The sequence below is a fragment of the Glycine max genome, chromosome 17 (genome assembly GCF_000004515.6).
Source record: "Glycine max cultivar Williams 82 chromosome 17, Glycine_max_v4.0, whole genome shotgun sequence".
In the NCBI taxonomy this organism is placed as follows: Eukaryota; Viridiplantae; Streptophyta; class Magnoliopsida; order Fabales; family Fabaceae; genus Glycine; species Glycine max.
Genome location: NC_038253.2, coordinates 2,443,548 through 2,471,247, shown reverse-complemented (window position 1 = coordinate 2,471,247; position 27,700 = coordinate 2,443,548). Strand labels below are relative to the sequence as shown.

The 27,700-nt window shown below is 34.7% G+C and overlaps 4 protein-coding genes across 10 annotated transcripts; 1 reads left to right on the top strand and 3 right to left on the bottom strand.

The window, feature by feature from the left end:
• Window positions 1–387: 387 nt before the first annotated feature.
• On the bottom strand, window positions 388–8,494 carry LOC100785569 (serine/threonine-protein kinase STY8). 4 transcript variants are annotated; one of them, XM_014769922.3, is made up of 14 exons: window positions 8,363–8,494; window positions 7,555–8,075; window positions 6,645–7,068; window positions 5,903–6,563; window positions 5,636–5,676; window positions 5,174–5,242; window positions 3,305–3,405; window positions 3,089–3,167; window positions 2,836–2,934; window positions 2,637–2,705; window positions 2,457–2,506; window positions 2,272–2,353; window positions 1,815–1,909; window positions 388–1,068 (listed from the first exon to the last, which is right to left on the bottom strand). In XM_014769922.3, exons 2-14 carry the CDS (start codon window positions 7,971–7,973, stop codon window positions 942–944), a joined length of 2,316 nt encoding a protein of 771 aa, XP_014625408.1. In that variant the 5' UTR covers window positions 7,974–8,075; window positions 8,363–8,494; the 3' UTR covers window positions 388–941. The 4 variants fall into 4 exon arrangements, 3 of the variants coding, with proteins under 3 accessions (XP_014625408.1, XP_040867227.1, XP_014625409.1); XM_041011293.1 differs by having other exon boundaries at window positions 7,555–8,449; XR_001385819.3 differs by having other exon boundaries at window positions 1,034–1,068; window positions 1,815–1,920; window positions 7,555–8,450.
• A 2,692-nt stretch (window positions 8,495–11,186) lies between these two features.
• On the bottom strand, window positions 11,187–17,914 carry LOC100780205 (ATP-citrate synthase beta chain protein 2). Of its 4 annotated transcripts, none has more exons than XM_006600312.4 (17): window positions 17,712–17,914; window positions 16,603–16,721; window positions 16,378–16,480; window positions 16,203–16,268; window positions 15,990–16,113; window positions 15,759–15,893; window positions 15,192–15,252; window positions 15,039–15,115; window positions 14,761–14,916; window positions 14,533–14,661; window positions 14,246–14,378; window positions 14,015–14,142; window positions 13,685–13,790; window positions 13,493–13,569; window positions 12,144–12,214; window positions 11,753–12,037; window positions 11,187–11,472 (listed from the first exon to the last, which is right to left on the bottom strand). In XM_006600312.4, the coding sequence occupies exons 2-17, from the start codon at window positions 16,700–16,702 to the stop codon at window positions 11,397–11,399; spliced, it is 1,827 nt and encodes a 608-aa protein (XP_006600375.1). In that variant the 5' UTR covers window positions 16,703–16,721; window positions 17,712–17,914; the 3' UTR covers window positions 11,187–11,396. The 4 variants fall into 4 exon arrangements, with proteins under 4 accessions (XP_006600375.1, XP_003550659.1, XP_025982336.1 ...); XM_003550611.5 differs by lacking the exon at window positions 17,712–17,914 and adding an exon at window positions 17,200–17,705; XM_026126551.2 differs by lacking the exon at window positions 17,712–17,914 and adding an exon at window positions 17,529–17,705.
• Window positions 17,915–19,200: 1,286 nt separating this feature from the next.
• LOC100808711 (pterocarpan synthase 1) lies at window positions 19,201–20,435 on the bottom strand. Its single transcript, XM_003550509.5, has one exon. It carries the CDS (start codon window positions 20,265–20,267, stop codon window positions 19,725–19,727), a length of 543 nt encoding a protein of 180 aa, XP_003550557.1. The 5' UTR covers window positions 20,268–20,435; the 3' UTR covers window positions 19,201–19,724.
• Window positions 20,436–22,578: 2,143 nt separating this feature from the next.
• Window positions 22,579–27,343, top strand: LOC100819232 (protein high chlorophyll fluorescent 107). Its single transcript, XM_003550601.5, has 8 exons — window positions 22,579–23,225; window positions 23,432–23,575; window positions 24,772–25,077; window positions 25,172–25,231; window positions 25,411–25,656; window positions 26,075–26,185; window positions 26,277–26,453; window positions 26,742–27,343. The coding sequence occupies exons 1-8, from the start codon at window positions 22,704–22,706 to the stop codon at window positions 27,117–27,119; spliced, it is 1,944 nt and encodes a 647-aa protein (XP_003550649.1). The 5' UTR covers window positions 22,579–22,703; the 3' UTR covers window positions 27,120–27,343.
• Window positions 27,344–27,700: the final 357 nt, after the last annotated feature.

Sequence of the window (27,700 nt, the reverse complement as noted above, 5' to 3'; positions counted from 1 at the left end):
TGATTTAACTTAAGAGGAAAAAACACTAGATAATGTTAGCCAATTGCACTTCCTGAATTCAAACAATCATAGTATTCTATTGAAAAAACTCATAATATCTTGTAAAAATATGTTGCTATACGTAAGGTTTTGATAATGTTATTAGAAATTATTCGTTAGAAATAAAAGGGGCGTTTGATTTGAAATAAATTTTGCTTATTTTATTTCCTATATATTACTTTATTTTTATTATAGCATCCTTTAGGAGATAAGAATTTTAAAGTTCAGTTAATATATATAAAAATGGTAGCCAAATAGAATGCCCGTGCAATTGAAAATTACCATGCACACTGGAATTGTTCTCTACACTCGTTCCATAAGATGAATTGAAACAGGCCAACCAAATGCTGAATGGGTCTGACGTGCTAAGTTGCACTTTTTGCTTCAAGTGGATAATGATAAAGATCCAACATTAACTGAAAATACAGAACCACACTGACTTTGTGATTCTAATCTATGTAGTCAAACGAATTTTTTTCCCTTTCTTTTCGCTACCTTCTGTACAACTTTTAAATAGTGGCGCAAACATTTGCATAGAAAAGTACAATGCGGGTGGTGATCGATCCGATTGACAAGACTCCAAACACAACACCACCAATCAATTGAAGAAACTTTAAAATGCCACTAGAGAAAAATAAGATGACTAATCCAATCACTATCAAAAGTTTGGCAATCCCCACCTCTCTTTTAAGTTTTATCAGTCCATCTCCCTTCTTCGTTCTTCATAATACCTTAGCAAATGTTGGAGGACTCCAGGATCAGCTACTCTACATGGTTCCAAGACCAGCTGTTTGTACTTGGTACTAACTCATCTACTCCAGCAGCTTTGGTAAAATATATGCAAAAAAATCATTAAGCATCAGCCACAGCCACAGTGACAGAAAAAATAGCTCCAAGGTTGTCTAGGACTCCTTTTGGGTGCTTTCCTTGGCAGTGGATCGGGCAGCCTGGAACTGAATGGCATACTGTTTTTGCAGCTCTTTAAGCTTGTCAAGCAGTTCGGGGAACGTTGGCCGGCAAGCTGGATCACTGGTAGGAAATAGGAATACACAAATTTATAAGTCGGCAAAAGTGTTTGGTAACTCCACATGGATTCAATATTGAGTATTGAGTAAAACTACTAAAAGGAGGTAGAAAAATAGATGCGATCAAGGATTTACATATAAACCAAAAAGGCCCCCATAATTTATTTTTTTTGTGTCGGTTTTGGTCCCTATAAAATTTTTACAGTTTTATTGTCATTATTTACTGATGGCATGGCAATCATCTATTGGACTGTTGTTTTTTAAATAATAGGGACCAAAATGAATATTTTTCAAAAAAAGATAAACCTAAATCAAAAGTTTACACTTTTACAAGGACTAAAAAAATAATGTCAACTACTAAAATCGTAAAACAAAATTTTATCAGGACCAAAACAGAAAAAAAAAAACTAAAAGTATAAAATGAATAATGACTAAACGGTAAGAATTAGAAACATGTTTAAGCCTAGGTAGCAAACGCAACAACCAAAAGTCAACTATGCAACGGCTAGTTTCTTATTCACTGCAGCACGGAAATGTAACATTAGGCATTAACTAATATTAAGAAAAAAAAGCCAAATGATTCCAGTTCGATGAAACAGCAAGTAATACGAAGATTTTTACGGTAAGCTGGCCAACTATTGGAGCACAAGCCACTTCTATGTTCATTTGGGTGATAAAATTCATGCTTGGATATTCAAAGCTATTTGGGAGATTGGGATACAAAAGTTTCAGAGAGATGAGAATACACACCTATGCCAGCAGCTCTCAATTATAGAAGCCCACCGTGGATCAACATTTTTTGGAATCTCTAGCCGTTGATTCATGAATCCTACAGCTCCAATCACCTGCAAGATTCCTAGAGGAACAGTTGTTCATATATGCACCCACAGTGATCCATATTCAATAGTTCCATCAAGAAAAAAGGTCTTCATATGTGATATACAGAAGGAACTGGAAAAAATTATGATATAAAAGATTCCAGTCACCATGGTCTTTAATAACATAGAATAAGTGTAATTCAAAAACTAAATAAGCAACAAACCAAAGGCACAATTTAAAGCACTGGAATAACAAACAACATTAAAAAGCAAATGACCAAAAGATAAAACAACACTCTGCAGTGGATTTCCATTCAATAGGCTTTACTACCATTTCAGGCTGCACGTGTATATATTTTCAAAGGTTCATCTACAGATGAAAGCAATACCTGCATTGAGTTGAGATTATCCCAAGGTATCTTTTCAGTTGCAATTTCCCATAATATTACTCCAAAGCTGTAAACGTCAGATCTGATGTTCCAAAGAAGCAGTAAAAACAGATATTAAAAGTCTGAAATTTGTTTAAAAACATCAGTGGAGAGAAAGAGTACTTGAGAGCATAGATTGAGCATACTTCTCATCAGAGGGTTCATTACGAAGAACTTCCGGTGCCATCCATTGAGGCTATAAAGCAAAATAATGCTAGAATCAGTAAAATGTTTTTGAGCCTCTAGTAGTGAAAATGTAAAGAAAAGGACAATTGCAAACATATACTATATTACAGCCACGGGAACAAAAAACAAGATGAGCCTACCGTGCCCCTTCCTGTCTTAGTTGTGAGATATGTTTCATGCTTAAGACGTGAAAGACCAAAATCACCAACCTGTTTCATTTAACACTTGATTAAGATATTCTCTAACTACACAGACACAATGCTAGAAATCTTTAAGCAATCAACGACAGACTTCCAACCCAACATTGTAGGATAAATAGAAAAGTGACAAGTGGCAGACCTTCACAGTCCAGTTCTTATCAACTAGAAGATTTGATGACTTCAAATCTCTGTGGATGATAGGTGGGTTACAATGATGAAGATAATTTACACCTCGTGCCTGTAGAAAAAGTAAGTTGTAAGCATACAACATGCTTCGAACACTGAGATGATTTCTAAGATACCAAAAAAACAGCATTACAATGATATATCTTTATTTACCAGCTAAAGAGATAGACATCTTACTGTCCATATTTCTATTACTAAATACTTACAATATCCAAGGCCATATGAACTCGCCGTCTCCAGTCAAGTTTAGATGTGTTTCTGTGTAACAAGCGGCACAAGCTTCCACTGAAGTCATAAAATACAAATGAACAGAGCAATGATCAGTCCAGCTAAGTAGCAAGTACTTTGTGATACATAGAATGATAAACTAGAATCATAATGCTCTTGAGACAAAGGGGTCAAAAGAAAACTGCAGAACAAACCGCGGGAGAAACTCTGTCACAATGCATAGACGTTGAGGTGAAGTCACGGCCCCCATGTAGAGAAGAATATTTGGGTGTCGAAGTCTTTTCATGACAGACACCTTCATACAATGAAATGTCAAATTCATATTAGACAAAAGAAATTTTAGGGGGCAGCCGCTTGGTAAAATGAAAAAGTGATCTTGAGAAGAGAAAAGAAATTTTAGGGGACAAAAGAAATTTCAGGAGGTTAAGAAGAGAAAAGTGATCAAAACAGTAAAATGAAAAAGTGGAAGAACAAGGTACAGTTCCATATTAGCTAAATTCTGGAGAGTACATTAAATCAAACCCCCAACAATCCTGATAGCTGCGACTCCACTCAAAATAAACAATTAATAGGTTCTGCACTAATCCAAAATTTTTTCCGATTATTTTAATTAACATGATAAAGGAATTGTCAAACTTGAAAATATAATTCAATCTAGGTCACTATAACAGTATTGTATATCCATGTTACCAAGGTAAATTGGAGTACCATGTCAAATAATCTGAGGGAATAGAATATGTATGGGTCATATCAAATCAACATTAATAGTTTATTATATTTTATTTTAGGAAGAAAGATGTTGCTAATAACAACATGCTGACTAACCAAACAGTATTGTACTTGAAGGACAACTAATGAAGTCACATAAAGCCATCCAATCAAAAAGATAAACCGAAGCCACCTTTTCCTTTAATAACATATTAAATTAAATAGTGTTGTGGCATGCCTGACCCTAGAATGGGATGATAAGAACCTTTGTTGAACTACACCACAAAAGCTAGTTGCTGTAGTTGGAGAGCCAAAACCTTATAAACTCCACTACTATAATCCCATACCTAACAATTTGATCCTAACATCCCATCACACTCTGCAACCTTGGTGCTTTGGCAGGCTGCCTGTGCAACAGCCCGTTGACTAGCCCAAGCTAATGTTGCAATGTCAAAGTCACCACTCGCTGCTTGTTTTCATTTGACAGCTATGATGAATAGCTCTAACAGTAATACCAATTGATAAAAACCTTCGGAGAACTCGACCACAAAAACTAGTTGTTGTAGTTAGAGAACCAAAGGGGTTATAAATCCCACACTAGAATCTCATATTTCCAATGTGGGACTCAAGTCTCATACTTTACAATTAGATTCTAACACAGGAGAACCTATCCTCCAGCTAAAGTTTTTTATTTTTATTTTCAAAGAAGAGATTAAGATAAAAAAAAAAAAAAAAATATCTGCCAGTTTAATTATCCTAATTTATATCACTGGTTAAACAGAATGAACTTTTTACTCAACCAGTCATGCTATGAAAATCATACCTTTATCATTTACGCTAAATGTATGGCTTTACACTGTATTTGGCTAATTATATCCACTCTAATGTGATGTAACAGCCCCCCCATCAAAAAAAAAAAAATCTAGGGCATCATTCACCCCAACCATGCACTTCCAATTATGGGTATAAACACTGATCTCATTCATAAGCTTAGCAAATTCAAAATGATGCTTATTTATCGTCATATAAAATAACCCTAAGTAATTAATAAATTTAACACATGGTTAACAAATGAATCAAGTTCACATATTAGAAATCTATGATGCCCAACTTGCATGTGGATTGGTGTGTCACATAAAATCAAGTTAAAGCAACAAGTATGTCATTCCCCTCCCAATTGTGTAATAAATTTAGCAAACATCAAAGTAAGATCCTCCAAGGAAACTATTCTTTTCTAATGAAAACGAATATTTTCTAATCAAATTTTCTCTCCTAATTACATAGCAACAGAAGTTGTTTTCAAAACCTATGCCACTTCCTCACTGATTAGCAAATTAGGCTACGGGAAAGTATACCTCTTGTCTGAAGGACAGTATCACATCGTCTGAATATTCTTGCTTCGAGAAAACTTTGACGGCAACATCCTGCAAAAACATGAATATAAGTTGACATCAGAATTGCAGTAAGAAAAATGTAGGTTGTCAACCTATAAAAGACACATTCTAACATTGTCAAGCTTAGAGTTGCCATCCTCATTTTACAGGCCAACCAGCAATCCTATGATGCCTTAACTCAAGAATGGTGAATTAGCACAATAAAGGACTTCAGCATACTAAATGCTAGTAGTACCAGTTGCAACAATCACAATTTGCATAAACATATATGAAAAAACTCAAGTACATTCTTACACCTCAAAAAGGCAAGAAGGAAAAGAACGCATATCAAAGAAATCTTAAGTTATGGTAAATTGCTTAGAGAATATCCTTTATAATGCATGAAACTAAAACCAGTAATTACAGGAAGAGAAAAGAACATACTGATCCATACCACAGAGCATGATAGACAGTTCCACAAGAACCTGCAATTTAGAATAGGAAACAAGTTACAAGGCATAAAATGCATAACAACCACTGCTAACAAGATATTTGGGTTTAAAAGCATAGGTTTAGTAAATTATAAGAGCTTTAAAAGAGGCAAATGGCATTTCAAAGATAAAAATACTTTTGTTGTTAAAATATAGATATTATCAAAAGATTATGTTCTCAAGCTTGCCCCTTTAGTAGTTTAGTTAAGAATGTGATTACCTTGCCCAATTTGTTCTCCAATTGTCAGGTCCTCCCACAAAATTTCATAATCCAAGCAATCAGTGTCCACATCCACTTTATTATTGACAGCACCACTGCCAGCACTCCCACAGCTGCTGGCACTACTTGTGCTGTTAACATTAAAGGAGGACCAGGATCCTGAAGCCTCATTGTTAGTAGGGCGATTACTTTCACCTGCCTGGCTTTCTTGCTTCAAGCCAGAAGAAAGAATCTTCTGATTAACTGATTCATTTTCTTGATCATTCTGTCTCCAGGACCCAGCAACACGAACATTCATTGCATCTGATCCTTCTCGATCTTTTGTTCTCCACGGCCATGATAATGTTTTCCTTTGAATCCAGGCTTCAGCCTTAGGTATGATTTTATGAATAGATTTTCCTTCACTCTCATCACCAGACTCTCTCAGAGCTTTTCCCTGGGATTTTTCTTCGACATGAGAAAACGCACCAAAATGGGATGGTGGCACATCACCTCTGGGGGTGCTAGCTCCACTGGAATTAGCATCCTCTCTCTGCTCCAAAAAAACAGATTCCAACAAACTATGCTCAGAATGATGACTTTCACCACTCCCACTTTCCCGATCCAAATTGTTTTCTCCCATCCAGATCCTTGACTTAACTTTGTTACCCACCTTTGATGCCTGTTTAATGATTAAATGTCAAGAGTCAAGACACACCATGGTATATTAATATTCCATAAGCAAGAAAGTTATTGCACAAACCAAATTTGAAATTTTCGAAGCTATAGAAGCTTGAAGCGGCTGTTGAGTGTCAAGGCCAAGTTTATTTGTAATGCTACTTCTAGGTCGGGTTCCACCTGAATCTGAATCTGACTCGATGTTCCTTACACTAGTAGGCATTGGAACTTTCATTTCAAGAAAGGGCCGCAAATCAATAGAGACACAAATTAGCCCAACTAAGCTTCCATCATCGTCATAAAAAGGTGTATTAGTCGCTACAGCTAAAAACTTCTCCCCTGTTTTATTCTTGACCGGAAATTGCCCTGTCCAGCTCTCTCCCATCATAACACGATTCACTGTATTATTGGCCAAGTCCAAATCCCTAGGGTCTACAAGTAGCTCAATCCCATCCTGTCCTAGAGCTTCCTCTGCTGTATAACCATATAGATTTTCCGCACTACGGTTCCTGCAAAATTACTCTCCGATTATATTTTTATTCAAAAACAAGCTTTTAATGTAGATTCCCTGAATTCATGCATTCATCACCATACAACATTACATACTCAACAGTCAACATATATCAAACCTCAAACACAGTCAGCACATCCATTTTTCAGCAAGGGGCTAATCATAAGGTCCTGTTTGGAGAAACTTTTCTATAAATATTTATAGGAAGAAACTTCTCCATAAATATTTATAAGAAGAAACTTTTCCATAAGTATTCATAGAAAAAAAAAAAGACAATGAATTCACTTTCTCTCATAAGCTAAAATTAACTTATATAACTCATCTTAGAAAAGTTAAATGTGAAAGTTTCTATAAAAGTAAAGACATTCATATGTTAGGCATCCTCATTAACTATATCTTCATTACAGAATAGGAAAAAATATATTGAAATTAAAAACAAAACAAATTAATAAAAAAATGTGAAGCACTGAAACTAATTACTGACCAGTATATTATGCGACAGTTAAGATCCAATATATGAACGGACTGTCCCATTGACCGCAAAATATTAAGATACTGCCGTTCCGTGAAATTGACGGCGGAGGGACCACGGCGCGGAGCAGCTTCTTCTCCTCCGCCGTGAATTTGAGGATCGCCGCCACCGCGACTCTCCCTCTGCAGCGGCGACGACTGTTTAAAAGAACACGAACCTCGCTTCCACGCAGCAGCCGGTGCATCGCTCCGCTTCTTCGGCGGAGCTCCCAATCTAGAACGCTGCGGAGAGACGGAGTGCGACCTCTGGCGATGGTGGCCGTGTCTCACATCGGAGAGTTTTAGTTTCGACATTTCTTGCTTCAGGTGCGCGTGTCCTTCCTCCAGCTGTTGGATCTTCTTCACAAGCTCATCCGTTGGTGGAGTTCCCATTGCAGCAGCAGCAGCAACAACAACACAACACACGCTACTACTCTTCACTCTCTTCAGAAGCCTCCACTAATAACAAGTAACAACATTCATCTCCCTTTCTCTCTAGAAGGCTCATAAATAAATAAAAATATTTTATTAGACAGACAAAAACAGATTGCAATAAAAAAACTCAACTCAACTTGAAGGTCTTATCTCTGACTCTCTCTCTCCAACACCCAATAAAGTAGCAAAAACAAGAGAGATATAAAGTAAAAATCATCAGTTGGAAATTTTTTGTTAAACAAAAATTAATAATATTAACAAGTAATATTTGTGGATAAAAAAAAAACAGCAACAAAACAAAAACGAAACAACCAGCGTTTGCGTTTGCTCTCTCTATCTCTACTCACCCTTCCATTTTTTATTTTTTTTATTTTCTCTACAATGCTCTTCTCCTTTGGTTTTGCTTAGTCTTATTACTTCAACTCTCTCTCTCTCCACTCTCTGTCTCATCGTTAATATCTCAATCCAGCTATTTGGACCAAAAGAAAAGTTATTCATTATTAATATTATTATTACATCATCATCAAAAACCCACGCGCGAACATGCGCGTGTGAGTAGCAGCCCGTTCTCATTTAAAGTTCTTAATGTTTGACCAATCTTTGGTGAGCGTACATGCCAACTTCCTCTGAGCGTGTGTGGTTTGTGTTTCTTAACGTACTCTGTCTTTTTGGTTTAAAACTTTTGAGTCGCTTCTTCATTCATATTGGTTCATTCTCATACACCAGCACTTTTTTATTCCGTAGAGCATGCTACTCTTTTTTTTTTTTTTTTTTTTCTTTTTCTCTTCAATTCAAAAGGACTCCACTTGTTTTAGTTTGGTTCAGACACATTTCTGTTTTTTCCTTGTTTGCAAAATTTGTGATAAGTCATTATAAAGCAAAATTAAATGAAACCTCAAATGAGCAAGCATCAGGATATTTTTCTTTATACATTTCGGGAATGTTCATTGTACTGACACATTTAATTGAATCTGTTCCTCGGTGTCCATAAAAATAGGTGTTTTTAATATCTTTTTAATTAATTATATATAAATTTAATAACCTTACAATAATAGCAATGAATATTTATATATGTAAGTGGAGTTATTTCGATGTACATTATCATAGGATAAAAAAATTAAAAGGGAGTATTCTTTTTAAGCAAGGGAGTATTCTTTTTTATAGGTCAAAACACACTATTCTTTCACTAGTATGTATTTTATTTTACTTTTTCCAATTATGAAGGTTTCTTATTTTTAGCCGTGGGAATCAACGGTGTCAAAAAATTTACCATAATTTACTCGTACTAATCAATTAATTGAATTATATCTCATTAACAATTATGTGTGTTTCTAGCAACAACAAAAAAAATAGAAATTGTTTGAAATGATAAAGATATACAACGTCAACCGTCATTCAGCGTTAAGCTAAGTAATATCTAATACAAGTAAAATTAACCTTTTTTTTAATATGAGCAAATACTTTTTTTATTTATAAGAATCAAATACAGTTGTCAAATCAATAAATTTATAATAATTATTTAACGAACAAAGTTAAATTTCATTAATAGTTTATTATTTTTATTATTATAAACAATGATTTATTTATTTTTATTTATTTTGACAGATTTTCGTGTAGACGTTTGACAGACTCAATGTTATCATCCTATATCAAAATATTTATAACTGTATTACGACTCTATAAATTTACCTTTAGGCTTTCAAATGTGACTTTTAAGGTCAAATATCTGTAATTTCTGAAAAAAATTGTCCCTAAAAATTAGTTCCAATCGTGCAATTATACTTGACGAACTAAAATTACATAACTTTTACATTAGGATTCAAGTGATGCAATTGAAATTAAGAGACTAAAATTTTATATTTATAATACTTAAGAGAAGCTATTAATAAAATTAGAACATGAAAGATTAAATTCACACAATTATTATACTTGAGGAACAAAAGTATAATCAAGTAAAAATAAAACCTCCTTTAACCCATTAGAAATATGATGAGGACTTAGTTTTGGTCATGGTTATTGTCATTGTACAATTAAAAAAAATTACACTTGTATCTTTTTTTTGTTTTTCTCATATTGTATCTAATATTTCTTCTTTTTTTTTTTACATTATTTGTATCTCCTCTGTTAACTTCTTTAACTAACATTGCTTGAAATATGTGAGTGAGTAAAATAAATAACTTCTATATATAGGAATTCTATAAACTATATATAGAAAATAAATAAAATTCAATTTGTTATATATACCTAAAATAAATACTTAAAACTAAATTAAGAAATTAAAATAAATAATTGAAAAATTAATTAAAAATTCTACATTCATTTTATAAGAAAAAATATAAATTCAAATAGAATAAATTGGGAATAATTGGTTTGTGATTTTTATACAAATAAATTAGTGGAAAAGGTTTGATTGTGAGGAAAAAATAGAAAAAAATCAAATCACACATTTTTTATTTATTTCACAAATAATCAAAAATAATAAATGAAATAAAAAATATTCTAATGATATTTTTTTGGTAAATGTAGAGAAAAAGAAATAATAAAACAAGGATAGTTATTTCTAATTTTATATTTTATAAATAATTACAAATATAATTTAATATTACATAAATATTTTTTAAAAAATAGTATGACATTTTATTATTATTTGTAAAAGAAAAAATATTTTTTTACACCAAATGAAAATCCTTCAAATTTTTCTCTCTTATAAATATTGTCTGGTTCAATTATTAATGGTTGGTTTCGTGCACATCAATGACAATGAGTGCACGCACACAATTTTAGGAGGCGTGAAAGGTACAATGAACTGAATGGAATCCGATTGCCTTTCCCCATTTAGGAATATATTTTCATCCTGATTTCCACCATTAGTAGAATTACCTGACTTTCACCAGTATGGCATTATCTCAGCATTCATGCTAGCGGACAATGACTTTCACTCATACACCAACAAAAATTACTGTGTTTATTAAAAATATCCCGAGAGTTTTGAATATGTGACTTTTTTCCCCTTCTTTCTTCCAATGCTATAAGAAAATTGTGCAGCACCTTTCCATGGCCTACTAGAACTGTTATTAGCAAAAAAAAAAAAAACTTCGGCAAATTAGCAGTGTAATGCGCTCGAATTTGGTGACCATTTTCTTTTGAACCCATAGTAGAACAGAGAAGATCTTCATCAAGAGAAGGAATAATTTTCAATTTGACCAAGTTATCTCATGAATGAATTTTTAATACAACTTACAAACTGAAGATGGCTAGATACCAGTAGACCCGTATACTCGTCGAACAGCTAAAAACTAAATCATTCCAGCATGATGCATAATTTCCCAAAAGATGCTAATTTGAAGCATAACAAGGCTCCTCCTGCCATACAGAACCCCCTCACTTTGTGTAAAGAACATCCTCCCATGGGTGGCGGTAGAGTGGTTGTTTCAACCTCTTCTGGTCAAAGGTATGCCTGAAAATATTAATTAAAGAACGGTGAATTAGTACAAGTCCCAAATATTGTGTATGTATTTTTTCCTTTGTGCTTGTGGAGGTGGAGATCGTGAGTCCAATTGATTCGCCCAACACATCTAATCACTTTAGAGATATCAAAATCCAATGAAGTTACGAGTTTTGACACAGAATGGTTGTAATTTGTGTTTATATACACCCAAAAATGATATCCGTAATTTACTAAAAAAGAAAAAGAAATGCTCTTACTGACAAATTTATAAAATCAAAATGAAACTCACCCAATCAGACCAATGGAGCGTGCCAAAACAAAAAGCCCATTCAGATAGCCAATCTCCACAATTTCATCAACCTCTTGTTTGGTGAACATTCCGCTACCAGCAAGAAGATCCAAGAAAAGTGACCCGATTGCACCATCTACGTTTAGAACTAGGTTATTTGCCTTGGTGAGGGTGTAGTTTTCAACTTCAACAGCATACTCCATGTATTTCACAGAAGGAAAATGCGTGCGTGCAAACTTCTGTAGCAGCTCGACTCTCTTATCTTTGTTATCCCTATTCTTGATTCTAATTTACAGAACAAAACCAAGCTTCATACAGTTAGATTTTAAAAGAAACAACAACAAAAACAAAATAGTAATAAATTAGTATATGAACACACAGTATACACTACCTGTGCCCTATTCCTGGAACACGGATGCCCTTCTTCTTCATACTTTCAACAAATTCATAAGGTGTAAGACTCTGTAACAAGAAAAAGCATAGCACCATGATAACTGCTAAATAATTGTATTTTGATGATAGAAAATAAGGCAAAATTGTCTTTAAAAATAATTATTTAGCAGTTATTTGCGCTTAAATATTAAAGAATTGATGTTTTGTTGAATTTTGGCTGCAGATATAAAAACTGGAGGTGTAACAAGCAAAAAGGCTCAGTCCAATACTCGCGCTGAGCGCGCGTCACGCGCTAAGCCCATGATCCAACAGAAGCGCGCGCTAAGCCCTCGATCTAACAGAAGCACGCGCTAAGCCTGCAACATGCGCGCTAAGCGCGCGATCTACACGTGCTAAGCGAGGGGGTGTCGCGCTAAGCGCGCCTACGAAAGCCCAAAGCCCACTTCAGCAGCTATAAATAGAGAGCCAGTCCAAGGGACAGAACAGACCACAGCAGAACCCCCTCTCCTAGGGGTTTCATTTACTTTCCTTCTTTTACCCCTTCTCATTGTACAGCCAATGTGATGTATGATGTATTCTTCACTATTTATCAATGCAATACCAGGTTTTTCTTTCCTATTTTCTTTTCTGTTTTTATCTTGCATACTCATCTTTATATTCTGTTATGGGTTAGATGCTCGGGAGAGGGTAACTTCTAAATAAGATTTAAAGAAGATATGCATGCATTAGTTTTAGGGGTTAGACGCTCGGGAGAGGATAACTTCTAATAGAACAAGAAGAAAAGATATCATAATAAAATCATTGCTAGGCATAGAGTGATTGCATTATGCTCATGCGTCAAAGCAAACATGTTGAATTAGAACTTCATGCATTTTATCTGTTGAGTCTTTGCAAAGGCATTTGGGGGATAGATAGGTAAAATAGGCTTGTCATCGTGTGAGGCATCAGGGGCAAGTAAATGAATAGATGTGGGTGGGATAAAATCACCTGAATTGGTAAAGAAAAAATCATAAACTCATACATTTTAGGCAGACTAGGCAAGTCAGTTCCCAACATTATCTTATCTTGACTTTATCTTTTTCTTTTATTTTAAATTTTAAAAATCTTTTATCTTATCTTATCTATTATCTTTATCTTTTATTTTAAATTTTAAATTTCTTATCTCTTGCTTTTAAATTGGGTTTGCATTAATCTAAGTACAAACAAAGTCCATGTGGATTCGACACTCGGACTTCCGAGAACTTTACTACTTGTGACGATTTGGTACACTTGCCAACGAGTCAACACACCACATGTTAAAACTGTAGTTGGATGGCCAGCTTCACAGGAAAAGGCTATTAATCATACCCTGTCATAGGCATCCTTGAAATAGCGAGCAGCATCATCAATGGCACCCCCAAATCGAGGACCAATTGTAAGCAAACCTGTTTCATAAGCTCATTACTGATCATTTAATGGAAATAATAGTGTACAGACACGGGGACTTAGTCAGATACCAAGCATACTTCAGCAGTAGAAAGACTAGAAGCCTGTATTTACCTGAAACAAGACAGGAGACAAGGTCCTTCCCAGCCCTTGCTGTTACTATAGAATTGTGAGCACCAGAGACACAAGGACCATGGTCAGCACATAGCATGATACATATCTGAACAATCACCAATGTAATGTATCAGAAAAATATAAGCAAGAAGAAGATATCAATATTATACTCTGAAAACCAACACCTATATGAAAAGCTAACAACACAATGATGTATCTTAAAAAGCTTGAGCATACACAGTTTCACATGCTTAAGAGATAAACATACATTGAAAGAAAGGGAGAAAAAGTTTAAGGAAAGCACTGCAGACTAGAGTATGAATAATCTACCTCAATAAATTGAGTACAGTAACGGGGAAGGCTGCGTTTGAACCACAAAAGAGAGATTACATCACCCACACCATAACCATTTTCAATAATGGTAGACATTGGTACACCAGCATAGCATGGCTCCTCACCTTCGGAAAAATAATGGAAGAAAAGTTTAATTTAGCTATCAAATGTGTCTAGGACACCTCAGTTCCATGTTACAACTTATAAATTCGAAGGATCCCAACATACCTCTGTCATCAGAGATGGTGGAAATAATGTGAGTTGGAGCACGTACTTTTCCACTCCTAATTGCTGTGTTAAGGTCCTCAGGGATTGGCGGTGCAGTAAACTCTTTAAAAGGTGTGATGTTCCCTTCTTGAACCTAACAAGAAAAAACAACTATGATATTCAAGCTAATCTAGGCAACTAAAAACTAAAGACACTTCTTTAAAACATTGCTCCCTTTGGGAGATGGGGAGTTGGGGACAAGGTAAAATTATCAGTTAGAGAGATGAAAAATTTCAAGATAAACTAACCAATTTGTCAAATGTTTCCTTTATTGCGTCTTCAAAAGCTTCAAATGAAGTGGGAACAACAGCTCCAGCTTCTTTTAGTGCCTGATTCTTTGCTTGAGCAGACTCCATCTCACCACCACTTTTAGCTCCCTAATTTATACAAGTGCCACTGAACATCAGGAATTTGGCTCCCTTATTATAAATGCTATAACTGAGAATTAGTAAAAAAATATTGGGCCACTGACATACAGCATGACCAAATTGTACTTCAGATTTGAAGAGTCGTGCACAGGTTCCGCTAACCCAGGCAACAACTGGTTTAGTCACTTTCCCTTGTTTTAGGGCTTCCACTAGAGAATACTCATCACGCCCACCAAGTTCCCCAAGTACTACCATCATTTTCACCTGAGGTTTAATGTAAATACAAACTGATCATTCACAAGAAAAGGACATACTCCAAATCATTTGCAGTTCTTAATGAGTTGCAGATATTATATACAGTACCCAAGATAAAAGTGAAATTTTACCTGTGGTATGTTGTTAAACCGCAAAACATGGTCAGAAAGTGTGGAACCTGGGAAAACATCTCCACCAATGGCAATGCCTGTAGCAAAACAGGATATTACAATATAATTCAAAACCATCATTAAGAAATACAGAAAAATAAACCTGGGCAGTACCTTCATAAATTCCATCAGTTACACGGGCAATAGTGTTGTATAATTCATTGGACATCCCACCCTGCAGTTCAATTTTTTTTTTCTTCTCTCAAAATCATTTGTGTATAATAAGACCATGCAAAAGAAATAAAGCTCAAATTCCATCTTTCTTGTGACTATAAACCACTGTTTGTTAATCCAACATTGGATAAAAGTTATTCACTTGCAAAATGTAACCACATCATCTTAGCTGTAGTAGCTAGTGCCACTATTTATCAACAGAAAAAGGGGTGGGTGGGGTGAGGGAATGGTGGCTACTAATTAGTAATGTTACAAAATCCTATCATGCAAGTTTACTGCCATTGTAAACTATTAAGCAGAACTGCACTTCTGTATTAAATTGATACATCACTCTAGAGCCATAATTTCCATTCTGAAATCAATGAGATCGAGTGCTCAGCAAAATATTAATAGCTAAGTAACTTTCACTCTTTCATAGTAGGACTAGATAAAAAGATCTATCCTTGATATGAGAAGATCAGGTGAGAACGACAAATGACATAAACAGGAAAATGAATAACTACATACAGATTTAGAAACAAATCCAACAGATCCAGGCCTGTAGAGCTTGCAATGAATTATGTTATCAATTGTCCCAGCTGTGTCACCTATCTTAAAAGCACCAGCTTGAATTCCTCCAACAGTGGCTGGCCCAATAACAACCTACCACATCATCGCCACTAAAATTAGTATTTCCAGCCTATTCTCTTTAGTTATGAAGTTGATTTATTTAATTTGAATTTCCATTTCTCCTCTCACCTTACTGTTTGCTCGAGCATACGCTATAAGTTGCTTAGTGTCTGACTCCGGTACACCTTCAGCAATAATAGCAACAACTCTAATTGTTGTCTGCTTCAAAGCAGCCATGGATGATGCAGACGCACTGCAAGTATATCAATCTATTCTCATGATACCATGCAATAAGATACTCCTGGAGTCAAAAGGAATAACAATAATCATAGCAATACCAACCTTCTAAATGACGCAAAATTGATGAACACATCAGCAGTGGGGTGTGCTGCACAAGCTGCTTCAATACTGAAAAAAGAATTCAACATACGGCTAAGAACACATTAAACTTGGACAACAAAACAAGAATTTCCTTTCATTACAAGTTACTTCATCTTCCAGAACCAAACACACGTACCCAGCATGAACTGGAATGGCAATTTCCACCTGACCAAAAAAGAGCTTTTGAAATCCCTCAGAACCAGGATTAATTATTCCAGCAACTGACGGTGTTTCTCTACCTGCGAATAAAAAATAGGGTCTTCCATTAATATTAAAAACACATTAATATAACACACAAATTTGCTACTGTCAGTCTGGAAGAATAATAAGAATTTAATATGATAAAGTTAATGATACACACCACAAAGAAAGTCAAAGTCAAGCATCCGCTGGACAGGAAGTTGCTTGTAGTTGTAAAACAAAGCTTGTGTAGTACGGGAGAAGAGTTGTCCAGTGGCCATGACGAAGGAACAGATAGATCTGATGACATACTAGTGCATTACTTTCTATATTGCAGTAGAAACTAGATACAGTATAAATGAATTATTGACACCTTACCAAAAGTAACATTTGGAATGTAGTATAAATAACTAAATGAAATATTTTTTTAAAAATCTCTTAATCAGTCAAAATCACATAGAGAAATCGAAATCTCTCTCCAGGGTTCAACATTAATAAACTATTTAAATTTATAAGCAGCAAAACGAAGGTAAATTGTTTAAGATACATAAATTATAAAACAACCAGAACCCTCTTAAGGCTGATTGACTCATTAAAAACAAAAATTCCAGAATCAGAGGACTGATTAAGAGACAATCATAGAGATATACGAATTGGTGATGTAACAAAACAATAGCAGATCAACCATTCATAAAGGGAGGAAAGGCAAAAATCCACGTGTCAGGTCATGAAGTTATAACACACACACGCACGCACACGGAAAAGGAAGATAACAAACCAGAATGTGGAACCTCTGAAACTTGAAAAGCAAGAAATCAAAACATTCAGCAAAGGTATTTACGAAGAAATACGACACGCGTCCCTCACTCTTATAACCGCGGGAAAGGAAATGCCAAAGTAGTAGTACATCATTAAATTCCGTACTTTAAAAAAAAGAAAACAAAAGGAGAAGCAAATTTGTCAATGCGGTGAGTAAATGAGACGGAAGACCAAACAAAGTCTTAAATCACCACCAAACAGCTACCCTGACTAGACAGAAGTGACATTAGGCATTAAGTTCAAATAACTAAAAGCTAATTAACGCTCGTCGAACGTAATTAACGTAACTCGCCAGATCCGAAAATTCCCCGATTCCGCCTTAATTATTGTTTTTAAAAGAAACGGAATGATAACTTGAATGTGAAGGTTCTCGGTTTTAAAATTCGGCACACAAAAAAAAAGCAAGGAAGAGAGAGGAATCAGATTCAGGCACATTAGGGAGCTTTTGCATTGGATAAAATGTTAACTCACAGAATGGGAGGGGATTGGAATCCGCGGCGGAGATCAGAGTGAGTGAAGAGAAGGAAAAATGCTTGAATTTCGGATGGGTGCTGGAGAGGAAAATATTGAATGAAAGAGAAAGAAAATGAGAGGGGTCACGTGGCAGAAGGTAGTTAGCTATGAGTCACGTTTATTATGACTGGTTTTGTTGGTTAAATCGCACCCGCATTCTCATTGTGCAATGTCCATTACTCTCTCTGTCTCGCTCTACGCATTCAACTTGCTTGTTTTGCGGTGCGGTGAGCAGTGAGCACTGCCAGTGGGTTAATTGGTCTTGAATGCGTGGTGAATCAGACCCCGAATTCGTAACATGCTTTTGTTGCGATTGATTAACATCAAAATAACATAAAACGCACAGTGGAGTGTGGCCCATTCTTTTTTTAATAATAATGATACGCAATCATCATATTATTTTAAATATTTTATTAATATTTCTTGTTTTTTTTCTATTACATTATAAATCTTATTAAATTTATATTTTTCTCTTACTTTTTCTTTCTCTTTCTAGACGTAGAATAGCATATTTGATGTCTCATGTCTGTGTAACATTTTTTCTGGCTAAAAATAAAAAATTAATCATTTAAATTATTTGGATTCGGGGTTTAATATCTTCAAACAAATATTTCTCATACACACGGCTCACAATTTGAATTGATAATCACATATTTAAAATTTAAAAAAATAATATTATTTATCTATCACGTTACATTTTGTTAGTAGCTAAAAAAAATGTTAAAAGCATTTTCTCTAACATATTTTGGTATTGATTGAAATTAATCAATATTTAAACTTTTAACAAGCCTCGTATCTCAATTGATTTAGGGATGATATTTGTTAAAATTTGTAATTTTTAATAAATTTCAATAAAGAGTAAAAATAGTGTTAGAAATAATGTTGTTAGTATTTCTTCAAAATTATTATTATTGTTATTATAAAAAAAATATGGTTGTTATTTTGTCATGCTTGATTCATCTTAAACAATGTATATAGTATGAAGTTCGTACATTACAAATATTTTATTTATGATTATAATAATAACAGAGTATTTGTAATTGTTATTGTTTTAAAAAAGATTGCATAAATGAAATTACAATCACTATGATGGAATAAGAGTTATGGTTTATAATAATAATAGTAATAATATTACATTATTTCATATTTATAAGAATATAATATGATACTATATCTATACGTAAAAATATTAAACTTTAATTATAAAGCCATGTATAAATAGTTGAGATTATTTTCATTCAGTTATAATTTAAATTTGAAGATGATGCATATAAAATAATTTATATTATTAATGCAAAACTTTTGTTTATAATTTTAACTACTCATATATTATGCACTAAAACATTACTATTCTTATATACATTTGAATTCTATCACAATTTTTGAATGCGGAGAAATGTATTATGAAGTATAAAATATTAATAATACATAAGTAAATGGTCAGTAATGAGCTTATGGAACAGGTTTGTTTGCTTACAAATTACAGTTGGTCCTCGGTTTGGAGGTGTCATTGATGATGTTGCTCGCTCTATCAAGGATGCTTATGACAGGGTATGATTAATAGTCTTTTCCTGTGAAGCTGACCATCCAACAACAATTTTAACTTTTAACATGTGATGCTAACTGCTAACTGCTATGCTCTTTCTTGTGACAGAGTCTTACACGCACCTTACGAATTTTTTTATAGTATGAAGAAGAAGGGCATCCGTGTTCCAGGAATAGGGCACAGGTAGTGTATATTGTGTGTTCATTGTGTTTTGTTTTTGTTGTTGTTTCTTTAAAAATCTAATTGGACGAAGCTTGGTTTTGTTTTGTAAATTAGAATCAAGAATCGGGATAGCACAGATAAGTCCAGCTGCTACAGAAGTTTGCACGCACGCATTTTCCTTCTGTAAAATACATGGAGTATGCTGTTGAAGTTGAAAACCACAACCACAGTTAAAATGTTTTTGCAGCAGAAATCAAATCCTCCTAATAATGCTTGACTGTTACATTGAGTTTAAGTGTAGCCATGAGACTAGCAATATCCATAAACACCGTTTCCATAATCCCATACCCCTTCACAAACCTGAAATACCCCGTTCCAGACACAACCCCAAATTCCCGTTCCGTCATCGTGAAGATATCTGATCCTTGAATCTCCAAGCTGCTTCCTTTGAATTTCCCATTGGTGAAGATCACGGAGAAAACCATGTACAAGCCTTTGCCATCAAGCTGCGAATTTACGTATATGCCCTGGGCCCTACCAATGAGCTTTGAGTCGTCGCTGGGTCCCACTGTTACTGGGTCGTCTACGACTGCCACGGTGCCAAAGTGCAGGATGTTGGAGGCGGGTCCACTCTTTCCGGCCACCGTGGCGGCGGTGGAGAGCTCGCCGGTGAAGTGGTCGTGGACGTAGAATACGAGGTTTGTTTGCTTTGGTTGGAGCCTGGGGAAGGTGTAGGCAACAAAGAAAATGGTCAAGGTGAAGATGAAGAAGAAGATGTTGGATGTGAGGTTCAACGGAGTGCCCATGACCCTGCTCTGTTTCTTGTACCCTTTTTTCTTTCTACCTGGCGTTAATTTAATTGTTGTCAGTTGTGTGTTGATTAATCAAGACTCCTACCGGTTATTAATTTAATTGTGGCTGGTCAAGATACTTGTGTGTTGATTAAACAAGATTCCGAGTGGAAAGTGACAAACGAAGTTGATTAGTTGAGATTCCAACTGCATAAAAGCATTTGACTTGCATTCATATTATGAGGTCCCACTTCGACAAATGATCTCTTGTTTCGATCGTTTATATGTTGCTTTTGAAAACAAAATTTAACTAGGGTGTAGGATGAACATTGATGCCCTACATAAGTTAATATTCATTCATCTTATACTTCCTTTTGTTTTAAAAAGAAAATATATCAATTTCATTTCACTTTTGATAATGGTTTAAATATGCATTTTTATTGTATTTACTAATTGAAAATATTAGCCAGAGGGATGACGTATTAGAGGAACATTTATCACTTTGTACATTGTCATGTTAGATAGGGTTTAAATTTTGAAGCTCTATCAAACATCTCTATCTTCATAAAAATAATCAATGTTTTTTTTTTAATTTTTCAAAAATCAACCAAAGTGATAATAATAGGTGTAAATATGAACATTTAGGTATCCAACGAGAAAAAACAACAAGTGTTAAAAACAAGTGATTATAATAGGTGTAAATATGAACATTCATGCAAATTTGAGTTCGAATATAACACAGTTATTTAAAAGTGTAAGTATATGAACGAATATTATAATATTCTATGATGTTCTCACACAACAAAGATATATCTTGTGCAGAATAATTTGGTGCAGTTAGTGTCATTACCAGAATTATATTTGTGTGTGTATTTTTTATATTATTTAGTACAACTTTACTACAAACTTATTTTTAACTTCTTATTATTATGTTTTGGTCTGATTTTAGTATGATAGGAGTTACATAAAATAACATGGTAGAAAATGATTGCATGATAAGATATTTTAAGAATTTTTCTTTTCTTTTGTTTAAAAGAAACTAGAGAAAAATCAATGAATTTAGACGAAAATATAAAATACTTAATAATTTATGAATAATTTTTATTTAGATTTTATTTTGGCTCCCCTGATATAAAATAGTTAATTATTTATGAATTTTTTAGACGACTTTATGTTATGATATATGGATACCTCATTGAGACACTTCTTTTTGTCTCATGATTGTTGGGAGCAAAGGAAAAAAGAAAAAAGTGAGTTAAAAAGTGGTTTCCTAAAATTGAATTTGAGTATTTTAAAGTGAAAATTGCATTTTAGAAGATGTATTTAATTTTATCACAATTTTCAATAATTAAATTTCTAACCAATAAAAAAAAATCTAACCATTGTGAATACACTTTATCCTCTAAAGTGTGTCCCCACATTTTAGAAGAGCTAAATCCCCTAAAACGAGCTCTCAACGTGAATAAGTTGAAGGTGGGGATTAAATTAGAAGGATATATTTATAGAAAGTATTAAAAAAAAAGATATTTATTAATCAGGAAAAATGTAATTATCGTTTTTCCAAATGTTTTGAGATGAAATAGTCGATCATGTGATTTGGGTTATAAGCCCAATTCAAAACAATAATAACACAATTTTGAAAAATTGTAATACTAAATCTTGAATATATATTTTTTGGCAGGACTAAATCTTAAATATTTAAAAGAACAAAATAAACCTTTATTCTACTCATCATTTTATGTCTACTGTTTACACAAGCTGTTAATATTCGTAATTATTATTTTTTACACCCATCACCTTCGGTTATAAAAGTTAAAGTTATTTTCGTTCGAGATTTTCTGACATTATTACCAATACGTAGAATTTTATTTTATCTTATTCTTATTTCCCAAGCATATTACCATCAAATGCGTGCCCGTGAATTAATTCGAACGTAATTATTTTAGCTTAATTCAAATTGAGCAAAATTACATTCCATAAAAAAAAACCTGTAACTACCTCAAAAAAAAAAAGACCTGTAACTTCTACAAACAATAATAATTCTATTTAAATTACCGTGAATATTAAAGTTACAATTTTATTTTGACTACGTGTTGTTTTTTCTCATTTATTAATCGTTTCTCATATTATATTATGTTCGTAAAATCACGAACACGACCACAGTTTCCAATCACGAACCCACACGTATGACTAAAATCTGCTTCATGGATGAAGGCCTCAGCCACATAAGCCATGTGGTTACGTGGATAATTTCAGTACACTGACACATAACATGCACAATTCCTGAACTACCCTTCCACCCGAATTATATCAACAAAGCAAAATGTTTTACGAGTCCAACAGAGGATCATAAAAGTAAAATTCTACATGCTCTTCTTCTTCTTCTTCTTCAACATTCAACTATTGGTTTGCACGTAAAGAACAGGAAACAGTTTAGTCCGGTAACCAGAAATGAACGCCCTCCCTTCATCTTCCTCTTCCACCTTCACTTTCTTAACTCAGTCCAAGAACCCCAATCATCTCTTCAAGTTGACACATAAAGTACCCATTTTACCCCTACACTCACCTTCTCCATGTTGCTCCCTCAGTGACTCGTCCTCCTCGTCGACCACGGTGCTGGACAAAAATGCCCTTTCACCCGAACAGAATTCCCGCATTGCAGTTTCGCCGGATGACTCGAGCTTCGAGGAAGCCCTCGTGATTCGCCGGCCGGTGACGGATTTTTCCGCCGAATACTCCGGCGAGGAGGAGGAAGAAGAGAAGGAGACAAAAGAAGAAGAAGATGACCCGAAGGCTTCGGCGATCGACGAGGGGCTCGCGAGATTTGCGAAGAAGATGCCGATGTTTGAGCCAGAGAGGGTCGAATCCAAAGAGAGGCCACTCGCAATTAATTTGGACTTGGCGTTATACAGGGCGAAGCTTTTGGCTCGCAGAACCTTTCAGTATGAAAAGGCAGAGTCATTACTTCGTAAGGTGTGGTGTCCTTTTTTTTTTATGATAGTGTCAGAGACTTTACAATAATTCATACACCCTGCTCAACCATCTAAGCTAGATCCCTTGATTATGTTATGTTTGTTTTTAGTTCTTAATTTGTTTTGTTTTTTGGAAATATTGCCAAGTTTTGCTGGGTTATTTTCTGATGATGGGTTTTCTTGTCTTGTTTTGATTGGGAATGAAAGTGTATAAGCCTTTGGCCTGAAGATGGTCGACCTTACGTGGTACTTGGAAAGATATTGAGCAAGCAATCAAAAACAAGTGAAGCCAGAGAGATATACGAGAAGGGTTGCCAGGCTACGCAGGGTGAAAATGCCTACATTTGGCAGGTTATTGTTCATATGTGTTAATTTTTGCATGTCATGATCATGCTTCGCACTCTCAAGCTGATTTAGGCTATGCTTGCTTTACTGTTTGAGCTCCTCCTTCAACTTACGTTTGTCCAATAAACTCATTCTGGTTATATGTATTTGTTTGGCTTCCTTCAATACTTACATTTGGCTTGAAACCAAAATTCAGTTGAAAGGAATATCGAGGTTGCTTTCACAATTTTTGAAAGAAAAAAAAAAAAAAGAGTTGCTTTTGCAAACTTAACTTTAATCCAAATATGCACTTTTTTGTTTTTAGGTTGGAAATCGTTCATGTATTACTAGAAAGTCAATACATACATGTAGTTTCTTAGGTATTTTTGGTGTAGTTCTAATTTTGATTGGAGAACAGTATCAAAAATATCTAAAGAACTGCACCTAAATTTAGTCCTTGCTAGAATACTTGAGTTGTAACGTCCTTCTCTATGCACAAGTTCTAGTGTTCTACTTTGTAGAGACTACTAGAGAGTGTGTTAAAGGTTTAGAATTCCTGACATAGTTTTATAGGGCTTACAATTCTCCTAAGATAATTCATGGCATCTAAATGGAACTGGATATGGATCAAGGTAATTTTCTTGTTTAGTAATAGAACTTATTTCTCTACTCCATCATTATGAACATGAAGCTGTGATGATAAGCCATGAGGATGATCTGATCATTCAACCCCAGCAGAATCATGGCGGGGTCCCATTTTCCCCTCTTTAGGGATGTGGTTTAGTGAGAGTGTCCACTACAATTGCAGGAGAGCAGCGACATATCTGTACACCCTCACCAACATACACTTTAGAGTTTAGACAATGAGTCAATTGTTAAAGATAAGAGTGATGCATGTTGCCTCTGACCTTATCTATATTTAGTAGCCGTGTACTTGTGTTAGGTTTTTTACTTAGTTGATAATAAACTTTCGGCATCAAATTCCTTCATGTATTAAAAGTGCCCCTACATCTAATTTAAAATCGCAGTTAAGCTTAGACATGACTATAATTTACTGACCTGGCATGCATATGGCCTTTGAGGCATGTACTGGACCCGGCATAGATAACTTTCAGCTGCTAAAATAACATTAGGAATGAGAGTGATTGTTTCTAATACCCTGATATGTTGAATTTTAACCTGTAGTCTACTGAAGTTAACAAGTGCAAGTTCTCTTTGAACAGTGCTGGGCTGTTCTAGAAATGCAAATGGGAAATATCAGGAGAGCAAGAGAGTTGTTTGATGCTGCCACAGTTGCTGACAAGAGGCATGTTGCTGCTTGGCATGGATGGGCAAATCTAGAATTAAAGCAGGGAAATCTAAAGAAGGCAAGGATTCTACTTGGTAAAGGTCTTCAATATTGTGGACAGAATGAGTACATATACCAAACACTTGCACGGCTTGAAGCTAGAGCAAATAGATATCTGCAGGCTCGATATTTATTCAATCAGGCCACTAAGTGTAATCCTAATAGTTGTGCTAGTTGGCTTGTAAGTCATGATTATGTGAGGGGTATCGTTTCTGAATTAAACTTTATGTAATGCTTGTTATCTTATCAAATCATATTCATTCTTTCTAAAATAGAGTTGGGCGCAAATGGAGGTGGAGCAGGAAAACTACCGTGCTGCTAGGAAATTGTTTGAGGTTGTATTTAACATTTCTAGTTCCATCCTTCTTTTTTTCCCCCTTCTGTTTCCTCTTCTTTTGTGAAACTTGGCAGACTATATACTCATAAGGAGTTAGGACATTTTTCTTTGCCATTTGCTTTTATTAATTTTTTTCAATTCATGACTTATGTGTGTTTTACTCTTTGTAATTTACAGAAAGCAGTACAGGCTAGTCCTAAAAATAGGTATGCTTGGCATGTATGGGGCGTTTTTGAAGCTAACATGGGCAACATTGACATGGGAAGAAAACTTTTAAAGATAGGTCATAATCTAAACCCAAGGGATGCTGTTCTACTTCAATCTCTTGCTTTATTAGAATACCAATACTCAACTGCAAACGTTGCCCGGGTTTTGTTCAGGAGAGCATCTGAATTGAATCCAAGGCACCAGCCTGTTTGGTTTGTAAGGAATTTCTTCTCTCGGATCTAATCTATCTTAAATATCTTTATCCTAGTTTTTATTCCTTTTTGTATGATCTTCTGTGTAGTAACTAGTAAGCTTGATATGATGAGGGATTTGTGTCTCTCCGCATCTACCTCACACTATTCATGATGTAGTGCTGACTTGCAGGAAATAAGATATTTTAGAAAGACAACAAAGGAACAGATGTCCTCGTCTGGTTCCGAATCCTAATTAATGTTTCAAAGAATATACTAATTGAACATACAAGTTTATTTATCTTTTATATTTAAAACACCATGTTGCATGGATCATGATTTTTATTTTATTGCATAGTTTTGATTCCCATATATACATTTTTTTGGAATATTAACTATGTGAATAAGAGAATGACTGACCAGAAAATTTTGGGGACATGTAGGCTTGGGGTTGGATGGAATGGAAGGAACGAAACTTGAATAAAGCCAGACAATTATACCAAAAAACTTTATCAATTGATCAAAACAGTGAAACTGCTGCCAGATGTCTCCAGGTGACATGCTTGCATATGATAAATGTCGTGACAACTTGATCCCTTACATAGCTTACTATTCATTTATGGTAACAACTTTCTCCTAATGCAGGCTTGGGGTGTTCTGGAGCATAGGGTTGGCAATCTTTCAGCTGCTCGTCGATTATTTAAATCATCGTTGAATATAAATTCTCAGAGTTACGTGACATGGATGACTTGGGCATCAGTGGAGGAAGATCAAGGAAATTCTGTGCGTGCTGAAGAGATTCGTAATCTCTATTTCCAACAGGTAACTGTCATAAATTGGAGAGATTATTACATGATCTGGTTGCTCCCAAATCCCAATTTCCACATGACATATAATTGAGTTTTATTAATTCCTTCTTAAATTGAAAAAATGACTACATATCACATAGATATTAGTTAAGATCATGAGCATGCAGCGGTCCGGACTATAATAATTTCTCCATAATTTGGGTATTTATCAATTTGTTTATAATGATTAATGAGTTGAAATTTGAGAAAAATATCCTTATGTGCTGCTAATATATGATATATTATTTGTTGCATGCTACAGCGCACAGAAGTTGTAGATGATGCTTCATGGGTTATGGGATTCCTAGGTATTTTAGACCCGGCTATTGACAGTTTAAAGAGAATCCTCAAGCTGAACCCAAATTCGTACAACATGCCACTGGATTCTTTGAGGAACATTGCGGGAACAAATAAAAACAGAGTTGATTCTTCTAGTGAAGACGAGGATGATGATGATGCAAATGGAAAAAGTGACTTTGATTTGGATGCTTTCATTAAGCAAAAGCTAACATTAGATTTGTCCAATCTAGAAATTCAGTTGGAAGAACCAAAATTTTATTCTGTGAAGAGAAGTACGTCTCCTAGAAGGATATGGCGACGATCAATTAATGAAATTGCTGAAGTGCAAGTCACACAGTAATTTAGTTTAGGGTGTGGGGTCTTCAGCTATATATATACATATTGGTGTCTTGTAAAAATTGTTTTGAATAGTATGACCGTGGCATGAGAGGTGTAATTGCCTTGAGTTGAACACGGCATTATAAGAAATATTTTTTTAATGAAAAGAAAATATATTAAACTAAATGACTGACAAAACATTGCTTTTGAGTCAGAGGAAAAAGGTTTCTCTTCCGAAGTTTCCAAGGAATGGTGTATTTCCCTTTTGGATTTATAGGTTACGATTTATGATGCATATTAAATTAAATCCATAGTCGATATTCCTTTTACTCACAGACTTTAATTAGAGACAATGTCACTTTAGAATAGTCTTATCCTTTCTTCAAGATCCATCTGGTTCGAATGTGCATCCAAGAATGTAATGAGAGCTAAGCAGTTCACTGGCACAAAGAAAAGAAAAAAGGAGCAAGGCCGTTCCAGTGTTACTGATAAGCATTAGTTTCCTATTCTGATGAAAAGGCACTTAAGATCGACGTACAAGATTCATCAAGAAAAGAGAAAAAAAATATTAATGATGTTGATCCGTGAAGTTTAAACCTGCCA

What these genes read in the sequence shown, in the direction of transcription:
- LOC100808711 (XM_003550509.5), bottom strand. Translation starts at nt 20,267, where the DNA reads ATGGGCACTCCGTTGAACCTCACATCCAACATCTTCTTCTTCATCTTC.
- LOC100780205 (XM_006600312.4), bottom strand. Translation starts at nt 16,702, where the DNA reads ATGGCCACTGGACAACTCTTCTCCCGTACTACACAAGCTTTGTTTTAC. An exon ending in GCCATTCCAGTTCATGCTGG is followed by an intron (nt 16,269 to 16,377) that starts GTACGTGTGTTT and finishes TTCTTTTTTCAG; the next exon opens with TATTGAAGCAGCTTGTGCAG. An exon ending in TCAAGGATGCCTATGACAGG is followed by an intron (nt 12,215 to 13,492) that starts GTATGATTAATA and finishes TTCTTGTTACAG; the next exon opens with AGTCTTACACCTTATGAATT.
- LOC100819232 (XM_003550601.5), top strand. Translation starts at nt 22,704, where the DNA reads ATGAACGCCCTCCCTTCATCTTCCTCTTCCACCTTCACTTTCTTAACT. An exon ending in CAGAGTCATTACTTCGTAAG is followed by an intron (nt 23,226 to 23,431) that starts GTGTGGTGTCCT and finishes TGGGAATGAAAG; the next exon opens with TGTATAAGCCTTTGGCCTGA. An exon ending in GTAATCTCTATTTCCAACAG is followed by an intron (nt 26,454 to 26,741) that starts GTAACTGTCATA and finishes TGCATGCTACAG; the next exon opens with CGCACAGAAGTTGTAGATGA.
- LOC100785569 (XM_014769922.3), bottom strand. Translation starts at nt 7,973, where the DNA reads ATGGGAACTCCACCAACGGATGAGCTTGTGAAGAAGATCCAACAGCTG. An exon ending in CTAAGACAGGAAGGGGCACG is followed by an intron (nt 2,507 to 2,636) that starts GTAGGCTCATCT and finishes TTTGCTTTATAG; the next exon opens with CCTCAATGGATGGCACCGGA. An exon ending in ATTGAGAGCTGCTGGCATAG is followed by an intron (nt 1,069 to 1,814) that starts GTGTGTATTCTC and finishes ATTTCCTACCAG; the next exon opens with TGATCCAGCTTGCCGGCCAA.